This window comes from Drosophila melanogaster, chromosome 3L, assembly GCF_000001215.4.
Source record: "Drosophila melanogaster chromosome 3L".
Taxonomy (NCBI): Eukaryota; Metazoa; Arthropoda; class Insecta; order Diptera; family Drosophilidae; genus Drosophila; species Drosophila melanogaster.
In genome coordinates, this window is record NT_037436.4 from 6,319,766 (window position 1) to 6,329,313 (window position 9,548).

The 9,548-nt window shown below is 41.1% G+C and overlaps 3 protein-coding genes across 3 annotated transcripts; all 3 read left to right on the plus strand.

Moving 5' to 3' along the window:
• Window positions 1–845: 845 nt before the first annotated feature.
• Window positions 846–2,333, plus strand: Or65a (Odorant receptor 65a; the record flags this gene model as incomplete). Its single annotated transcript, NM_168163.1, has 5 exons — window positions 846–985; window positions 1,040–1,211; window positions 1,276–1,799; window positions 1,853–2,216; window positions 2,280–2,333. The coding sequence occupies 5 exons, from the start codon at window positions 846–848 to the stop codon at window positions 2,331–2,333; spliced, it is 1,254 nt and encodes a 417-aa protein (NP_729161.1).
• Window positions 2,334–5,846: 3,513 nt separating this feature from the next.
• Or65b (Odorant receptor 65b) lies at window positions 5,847–7,284 on the plus strand (the record flags this gene model as incomplete). The annotated part of the gene is made up of 5 exons (NM_168164.3): window positions 5,847–5,956; window positions 6,011–6,182; window positions 6,237–6,757; window positions 6,814–7,177; window positions 7,231–7,284. The coding sequence occupies 5 exons, from the start codon at window positions 5,847–5,849 to the stop codon at window positions 7,282–7,284; spliced, it is 1,221 nt and encodes a 406-aa protein (NP_729162.3).
• A 558-nt stretch (window positions 7,285–7,842) lies between these two features.
• On the plus strand, window positions 7,843–9,304 carry Or65c (Odorant receptor 65c; the record flags this gene model as incomplete). The annotated part of the gene is made up of 5 exons (NM_168165.2): window positions 7,843–7,964; window positions 8,021–8,192; window positions 8,254–8,774; window positions 8,830–9,193; window positions 9,251–9,304. The coding sequence occupies 5 exons, from the start codon at window positions 7,843–7,845 to the stop codon at window positions 9,302–9,304; spliced, it is 1,233 nt and encodes a 410-aa protein (NP_729163.2).
• Window positions 9,305–9,548: the final 244 nt, after the last annotated feature.

Genomic DNA, 9,548 nt, shown 5'->3' on the forward strand with positions numbered 1-9,548 from the left:
GGTGTTGGTGAATCCAACTTGACAACTAAGTTAACATTTAATATCTTATTTGAAATCATTAACTAAACATAAATGGATTGACAGCCTGCTCAGCTAGAAGTGTTTGTGAAGAATTCTCCATTTTATATACTTTATTCATTTGGCTCTGAAGTTTGGTTCGTTAATATTTCCTTATAAGAAAAGCGAATGATATGCGTTACTGATACTGACGATTTCAAATGATTTTTCTTAAAGTGCATCACCACTCCACCTTCGATTTTGGGGCTACCAAATTTGGCCAAGGCAATATTTTGTTTGTTTGGCAGGCCGTTAGAGATTTGCAAAAGGTAAAACTGTAAAATGCATTTCGGTTTGCCTTAAATGGAGCGGGGAAAAGCCAGCAGAACGCACGATAACGAAAGAATAGTGCAAACATTGTTGCAGAACCGCACCGAGTGTGCAAATTTGCCTTTCGATGCCGAACAGGCTAGAAATCGGAAGACTGGTAACATGCATTCGAAACTGGGATCCGAACAACAATGGGCCAACAATGGCAGAGTGGCAACGAGAGGCTCTCGGATAATCGGCTGGCACTCGAAGACTGCTCCTTGGATTTTAAGTGGACGTCATTCCCGAGTATTCGCCAATAATTGCAGTTGCAAATATGAGTTTTCCCATTTTCCGTTCACCATTTCCCAGTTCCCAGGCCGTGGCAGCTGCAAAGTTCTCGTCCAGCAATTGCCATAATGAGCAATAAGTTCCTGCGTTATTTATTCAGTAATTCCACACCTCGTATGCGTATAAAAACAGTTCACCGTTTCAGGTCATCGGGCACACCTACTATTTGCATTGGATCGGATTGAAAGATGACCGAGCTGCGGAGTGAGCGGAAAAATGGTAATTGGGATCGATTGTTTGGACCGTTTTTCGAAAGTTGGGCTGTTTTCAAGGCTCCCCAGGCGAAGTCCCGACACATTATCGCCTACTGGACTCGGGACCAGTTGAAGTATGATATTAAGAAGAATCTTTAGAGTTTGTATATAAGAAATATATTTTACAGAGCCCTAGGTTTCTACATGAACTCTGAGCAACGCCGTTTGCCCAGGATTGTGGCCTGGCAATATTTTGTTTCGATCCAACTGGCAACGGCACTGGCATCTCTGTTTTATGGTATCAGTGAATCCATCGGTGATATTGTCAATCTGGGACGAGATCTGGTCTTTATAATAACGGTTCGAAGAAAAAACGATCTCTTTGATTTATAATTAATAACAATTAATAACTTTAAATTCTCAGATCATATTTATTTGCTTCAGACTGGTGTTCTTTGCTCAATATGCTGGTGAATTGGATGTCATAATCGATGCTCTCGAGGATATTTATCATTGGAGTATAAAAGGCCCTGCAACAAAGGAAGTGCAAGAAACCAAGCGTTTGCATTTCCTATTGTTTATGGCCTTGATCATTACCTGGTTCAGCTTTCTCATACTTTTTATGCTGATAAAAATATCCACACCATTTTGGATTGAATCGCAGACATTACCCTTTCACGTCTCTTGGCCCTTTCAACTTCACGATCCATCGAAACATCCGATTGCCTATATCATCATCTTTGTATCCCAAAGCACCACGATGTTGTATTTCCTGATTTGGCTTGGTGTTGTTGAGAATATGGGTGTGTCTTTATTTTTTGAGCTAACTTCTGCTCTAAGGGTTTTATGCATCGAACTAAGAAATCTTCAGGAACTTTGCCTGGGCGATGAAGATATGCTGTACAGAGAGCTTTGTCGAATGACCAAGTTCCATCAGCAAATCATACTGTAGGTATCTGGCCTGAAGCCATACACTACTATATATCTCTCTTTGTTAACAGACTTACAGATCGCTGCAACCATATATTCAATGGAGCTTTTATCATGCAAATGTTGATTAACTTTCTGCTCGTCTCATTGTCACTGTTCGAAGTGCTGGCAGCCAAGAAGAATCCCCAAGTCGCAGTCGAGTATATGATTATTATGTTAATGACTCTGGGTCACCTGTCATTCTGGTCCAAATTCGGAGATATGTTTTCCAAAGAATCGGAGCAAGTAGCTTTGGCTGTCTACGAAGCGTATGACCCGAATGTTGGATCCAAATCAATCCACCGACAGTTTTGTTTCTTCATTCAAAGGGCTCAAAAGCCATTAATCATGAAGGCATCTCCATTTCCACCTTTTAATTTAGAAAACTATATGTTTGTAAGTACACATTCTAAGCTGTTGTCTGTACTTAATTGTAACTTTAATAATTTTCCTTTGCAGATTCTAAAGCAGTGCTATTCAATTTTGACCATATTAGCAAACACGTTGGAGTAGATTTATAGGGCTCTTAATTTCTAATTAAAGCTCTCTTTACAACATCTGATCATTACTTACAGAAACATAATTAGGACACAAACGCTTTGCTTGTAAATTAAATGCATTAACACACTTGCTGGCTTATTAAATCAGTCTCAACTCTGAAAATAACATCGACCATTTTTGGGGCCACTCAAAGAAAGTTCGGCAAGGAGCCTGCATTTTATGCATGCGACCCCAAAAGGTCGCCACTGCACCCGATCCAACTTGGAATACTGTTCCCAACCGTCCGAAGATTGGGCTCATAAATTGCAGTTGTGTGCAGAGCTCTGGAAACTGGAAGCTGGTTTTCTTTTAGACCGATGGATGTTGGCTGCTGGTCGCTGGCGTTTGACTGCTCCGTCATTAGCTTGATTGAATCTTATTGTTGGCAATTAACCTTCGCAGCGATGGGGCCAAACGTCTGAGGGTCTGTGGGGCTACGATCCTGACATTCTGCAGCATGGACGAGGCAAATAACTTCATTTGCCACGACAACATGGCATAATATGTCATCTTCATGGGCCACACTAATTGCCAACGACAAGGAGCCAAAATTAATTAGTAAGCGCCAACGTATTACGCCAATAAACAATATCCGATTCGCTCACATTTGCATGTGCACGAGCAAAAACCTGTTAGTTTTGGCCACGAAAAGTGAAAAGCACACCGAAATTTGGCCTGGATTTTGGGGGCACATTTCAAAACAGTGGAAAAGCACATCAATACTTTTCTTTCTATTGTAAAGTTATAATTTTCATTTTATTTAAAGTATTTCAGGGCTATTAATAAGTGCAGTAAAGTTGAGAAATTATTTTTTGTTTATTTTTTCATCAGGTAAGCCAAATAGACCCCACAGTGCGGCGACAAAGTTGAACAGCAAGCGATTTGTCAGACTGCAGTTTCTTTTTCTCGTTGTGGCTCATTTAAAAGCCACTTCCTACTTACATTTGAATATTCGCTATTGCAATTGCAATTGCATTTCGCTTGTGTTTATTTACTTAGACTACTCCTCCGTCTTGCCCCTGATCCCCTGAAGATCCCACTTCTTAGCCGTTTTCCATCTAAATTGCATGCAGCGCCTTTGTCATGACATGACAGCAGCCTAATTCATCATTATGGCTACACAGGACCGACTGCATCGATGGAGCTAAAAACCGGGGGATCGGTTTCGGGAATGCGACGGCGATGGATAATGGGGGATTGGGGATTGGGGACTGGGTATTGAGAGAGTTTTGTCGCGACTTTCGCTAGACGATTGGCATGAGATGCAGTTGCCAAGTTGCAAGTTTTGCATCTGAACAGCGATCTCGGTGGACTTGGACTGCGACGTGATTCATTCATGCGCAGTAGTTGGATTTTCGCTTGCATGCAGCTGGCTGGCTACGATGATGATAATGATGATGCATGCGGTCGGGCTTAGGAGCTGGTTAGATTTGCCGGGAATCGGTGGCCAGGGAAGTGGGGCACGCCATAAGATGCACTTTAGAAGGCAAAAGTGCACCGTCGATAGGCTGATGATTCGCCTGTCGACATTCAACGAGCCAGGCCAAGACGACGACACTATCGTCGGCAGAAGTCAGGGATGTCAGTGGGAGCTTCAGGACCAGCTCAGTTATTTGTATGGTTTATTATCTCCGCACAATATCGCTCATTGTGGGGGCTTTGTCGAGGGGCCGCGAAAAAGTTAGTTATTGAGGGCCCCAGCGCCTCAAAGTGAAACTTCTGAGACGCACTCTCAAGCCACGCAGAAGTATGAATCTGACTTACGGAGCAGGATATAAATGGGTTCAAATGGAGTCAAGTACACTTGGGAAAAGTTCTCAAAAGTATTAAATATAGGTGCAGTTGGCCTAGGCGGTATATGATATCCTTCAACTTCAAACTTTTGCATTTGCCTCAAACTGGAAAATGATTATTATTAGTACTTAGACAGCATGATATCGCATACAAAACTACATCTTAATTACACTGACATGCATTATTTCCCCTTCTGTCAAGCAGAACTTAAGATCCTAATCGAGTGGCCAAAATCGTGTGACATTGTAAATCGACGACAATAACCGACCCAGTTAACAGGCCCGATTCCATGGCCGCTTTTTGTACACCCAATTTGCTGACATGCGCCAATTCCCGCGAAAAAAAAAATAACAGCGAAAAGGTGTCAGACAGTCGGTCCGGATACGGTGGCCGGGCCACTTAATCATCGAAGTCGAACCAAGCAGGACAAATGCCATGCACGACTTCATTATTAGGCAGCCCCATATGCACATCATCATCGCCGCTGAATCGTTGCCATGGACTCGTGACATGGCCTCCAGATTGAAGCTAGTTTGGTCGAGGAGCAGCTCCTCTGATTAGTTTTCCCCCAGTTCCACGGCTCATTTCCCTCTCATCAAGACACGAAAATGTCCCTCAAATTTGTTTGTCAAGCCAGGAGGAGCGGTGGGTCCATTAAATTCCTTGTGGCCTCTGGTGTCTGTCGCTAATGAAGTCATAAAACCGCATGACATTTTCGATGCCACCGAGGAAAGCCCCTTGGATCTCACTTTTTGTCGGACGATCTTGTTGGTCTCCCGTACACACACACAATTGCCTGCTGTCCCGAGGGCAGTTCAATCGTTCCAATATGCAAATGCCCAGTTCACCCGCCGCCACCCACGGACCGGGTACTGAATGCTCCGATCCATATGGGCATATGTTCATATCGGACCCCAAATCTTTCGCTTTCGATTGCGACGAGCTGCGCCCTCCGTCCAAAACACTGCACTCCACTCGTCTAAGCCGGGCTTTATCTGCTCCGAGACGATTTTTTGCATTTCATTTCGTTTCGCCGGCTTCGTGCTGCAAATATGCAAAAATGCTGCAATCTGCGGACAGCACGTTCGGAGGGCCTCTCGTGTCATAAATGGCATAAATATTCCTTCTTGACCGGGCAACCTAAATATTTCCAGCTCTGCAGATGCTGCTTTTCTCGCTGTGGTGAAGGGAAAAAAAAATTGTTTTATAACAATGCTAACTTTCACTTTTTCCACTTCGGCAGATCTCCACCGAAATCGAAATTAAATCGTTTTTCATTTTTATGTACTGCTCGATTATTGATGTTCAGTTGCGCAAAATAAATTATCAGTAAACATGCAGAAACTAATTCCATATGCTAAAATGTGAAAGCGATTAGCGCCTGGCATAGCAGATGTTAAGTTCTCGCCTAGTAATTACCATAAACGGGGATACATATTTGCTTATTATCACACAGGTAGGAAACACTCATAAAATTTAATTTACGCATTTGCAATCAGCTTAAAAAGACTGAAATGTGAATCAGTCCCTATCTGATGATTATGAAATTGTTCTACAAGTAGTTTTGATTTGCCTACAACTATCTATATATCTATAAATCCACATTTTTTTTTTTCAGTGACCTTCTTGTGTATTACTTAATACGCATCACACTAGGCCATTCCAGCACTTAAAGATCAGAACTGTTTCGTAATGGATATCCAACGTTTTCTGAAGTTTTATAAGGTCGGATGGAAGACTTATCGGGATCCACTGATGGAGGCTAGCCATTCCTCAATTTACTATTGGCGGGAGCAGATGAAGTATGAAAAAAGTATATGATTTTTCGGCCAAAATATATAAATGTCTGGTTGCAGAGCAATGGCCTTATTTACAACCACAGAAGAACGTCTGCTGCCCTACCGATCTAAATGGCACACCTTGGTATATATTCAAATGGTTATATTTTTTGCTTCAATGAGCTTTGGCTTAACGGAATCGATGGGAGACCATGTTCAAATGGGACGGGACTTAGCCTTCATCCTTGGGGTAAGACAATATTACTGGGTTTAAACTTAACTTAAATACTGTCTCTATTTGCAGGCTTTTTTTATTATATTCAAGACATATTATTTCTGCTGGTATGGCGATGAACTTGACCAAGTGATCAGCGATCTGGACGCTCTACATCCTTGGGCACAGAAAGGTCCTAATCCAGTTGAATATCAGACTGGTAAACGTTGGTACTTCGTAATGGCTTTTTTCTTGGCAACGTCATGGTCGTTCTTCTTGTGCATTTTGCTATTGTTACTTATAACCTCACCCATGTGGGTCCATCAGCAAAACCTTCCCTTTCATGCGGCGTTTCCTTTTCAATGGCACGAAAAATCGCTTCATCCCATCAGCCACGCTATAATCTATCTGTTTCAGAGCTATTTTGCAGTGTATTGTCTGACTTGGCTTTTGTGCATAGAGGGACTATCAATTTGTATTTATGCGGAAATTACTTTCGGCATTGAAGTTTTATGCCTAGAACTACGCCAAATTCACCGACACAATTATGGCCTTCAAGAACTGAGAATGGAGACGAACCGCTTGGTCAAGCTACATCAGAAGATTGTAGAGCAAGTATTAAAACTATCAATATTTTGCCACTTTAACTATAAAGGTTTTTATATAGAATTTTAGATCGTACCAACGACGTTTTTCACGGAACTCTCATAATGCAGATGGGTGTTAACTTTTCCTTGGTGTCCTTGTCGGTTTTGGAGGCCGTGGAGGCTCGGAAGGACCCCAAAGTTGTGGCCCAGTTTGCAGTCCTTATGTTGCTCGCCTTAGGACATCTATCTATGTGGTCGTATTGTGGAGACCAGTTATCCCAGAAGTCATTGCAAATTTCGGAGGCTGCCTATGAGGCTTACGACCCAACCAAAGGATCAAAGGATGTGTATAGAGACCTCTGCGTAATAATCAGGCGTGGCCAGGACCCTTTGATCATGAGAGCCAGCCCATTTCCGTCCTTTAATTTAATAAACTACAGCGCTGTAAGGTTCTATAACTACTTAATGCTTTGTAATTCATAAAATGGTTTTTTCAGATACTTAACCAATGTTATGGAATCCTGACATTTTTGCTAAAGACATTAGACTAAAACCTAAAACGAATGAATTTTATTACGACTTCATAAAAATGTTGAATACGCTAACATATATATAATAAATGATTGTTTTTTCTGCATTTAACATGCGTAATTTGGGTTTCGTTTATACAAAATCTATCTGTGGGATAGAATATACCGATCTATAAGATACTAACACTTTACTGAGCTCCAATTCGTTTGTAATTACGAAACAAGAGTGGAAGGAGGTGGAAGTTCAAACGGTATTAGCATATAATTCCTTTAGTAATAAAGCAGATGTTAACTTTTTGCTTGGTAATGGCTTCGAATGACCTTCTACTTTGCTACTTACACCACACAGGAAAAAGATTATATGCAAATAAATTTCTATTCCTTACATTTTTTATCATTACATACTGCTAAAAGTGAATATCTTCATTTGGAGCTGTGATTTATTATATTGTATATTATGAATTAACATTTGTGGCAGTGAGAATTTTAAACATTTTTGTGCTGTGTACTTCTCTGATGATATTTAATAAGGGTCTTACTGCGCTATAGAATCACTCACAAAACAGAGTTCGATTTGAAATGGACATTCGTGGCAATGTGCACCGTTTTGTAAAATTTTATATCGACGGCTGGAAGCACTTTCGAGATCCTACAATGGAGTCCAGCTACTCCGCAGTTTACTATTGGAGAGAGCAGATGAAGTCAGTGTAATATATAACTCTTCGTGTCTCATATCAATTCAAAGGGTCTTTTGCAGAGCAATGTTCTTATATACAACCTCAAAAGAACGTCAAATGCCCTATCGTTCCTCTTGGCACACTTTGGTTATCATTCAAGCAACCGTGTGTTTTTTAACAATGTGCTATGGAGTTACCGAATCGTTAGGAGACAAGGTTCAAATGGGTCGGGATATTGCTTTTATCATTGGGGTTAGAAAAAATTATATATTAAAAGACACATCATATATCAAATTAAGGTTCTTTCTTTCAGTTCTTCTATATTGCTTTTAAAATATACTATTTCCAATGGTATGGCGATGAACTTGACGAGGTTGTTGAAGCTCTGGAGACATTTCATCCTTGGGCACAAAAAGGTCCTGGTGCAGTGGATTATAGAACTGCCAAACGCTGGTATTTCACGTTGGCATTTTTTTTAGCTTCATCTTGGCTGGTGTTCCTGTGTATTTTTATATTGCTGCTCATAACATCACCGCTGTGGGTTCATCAGCAGATCCTTCCTCTTCATGCGGCTTTTCCATTCCAATGGCACGAAAAGTCGATTCACCCCATCAGCCACGCATTTATCTATTTGTTTCAGACTTGGAATGTAATGTATTTTCTGACTTGGCTTGTGTGCATTGAAGGACTCTCTGTATCTATTTACGTGGAAATAACATTTGCCATCGAAGTTCTATGCCTCGAACTGCGTCACCTTCATCAGAGGTGCCATGGATATGAGCAGTTGAGATTGGAGACGAATCGCCTGGTCCAGTTCCATCAGAAGATTGTTCAGTAAGCTTTCGCATGAGAAATATAACTTTTAATAAATCTTGCTACACTTTCGCAGCATCTTAGATCACACTAACAAAGTTTTTCATGGAACCCTCATAATGCAAATGGGGGTTAACTTTTTCCTGGTGTCCCTATCGGTTCTAGAGGCCATGGAGGCAAGAAAAGACCCCAAGGTGGTGGCCCAGTTTGCCGTCCTCATGCTGCTAGCCTTGGGACATCTATCCATGTGGTCGTATTTTGGAGACCTGTTATCGCAGAAATCCTTGACAATTTCAGAGGCTGCTTATGAGGCGTATGATCCCATCAAAGGATCCAAGGATGTTTATAGAGACCTCTGCCTAATAATTCGGCGTGGCCAGGAGCCTCTGATTATGAGAGCCAGCCCCTTTCCGTCCTTTAATTTCATAAACTACAGCGCTGTAAGGTTTTAAAAGAATTTTTTATACATTGCAATATCTTATATTTTGGTTTTTTAGATACTTAACCAATGCTATGGAATCTTGACATTTCTGCTAAAGACATTAGACTGAATTCTAGAGCAGCGGCCTCCAAATACTACAAAACTAAAAAAGCTTTTGGCTCAGAGACCTCTCGATAGGCAAGAATTGTATTCCTTATTAAAGAAATAAAAAAGTTGGCTTGGCGAAAAGTATTGTATTTTCATTGGTCATCACTATATCGAGATCCTATTATAGATAGCAAGGTGACATTCAATGTTCAAATCGGGCTAAAAATCAGGCGTGGCCAGTGGTAAAGCAAAACAAATAGAAATTA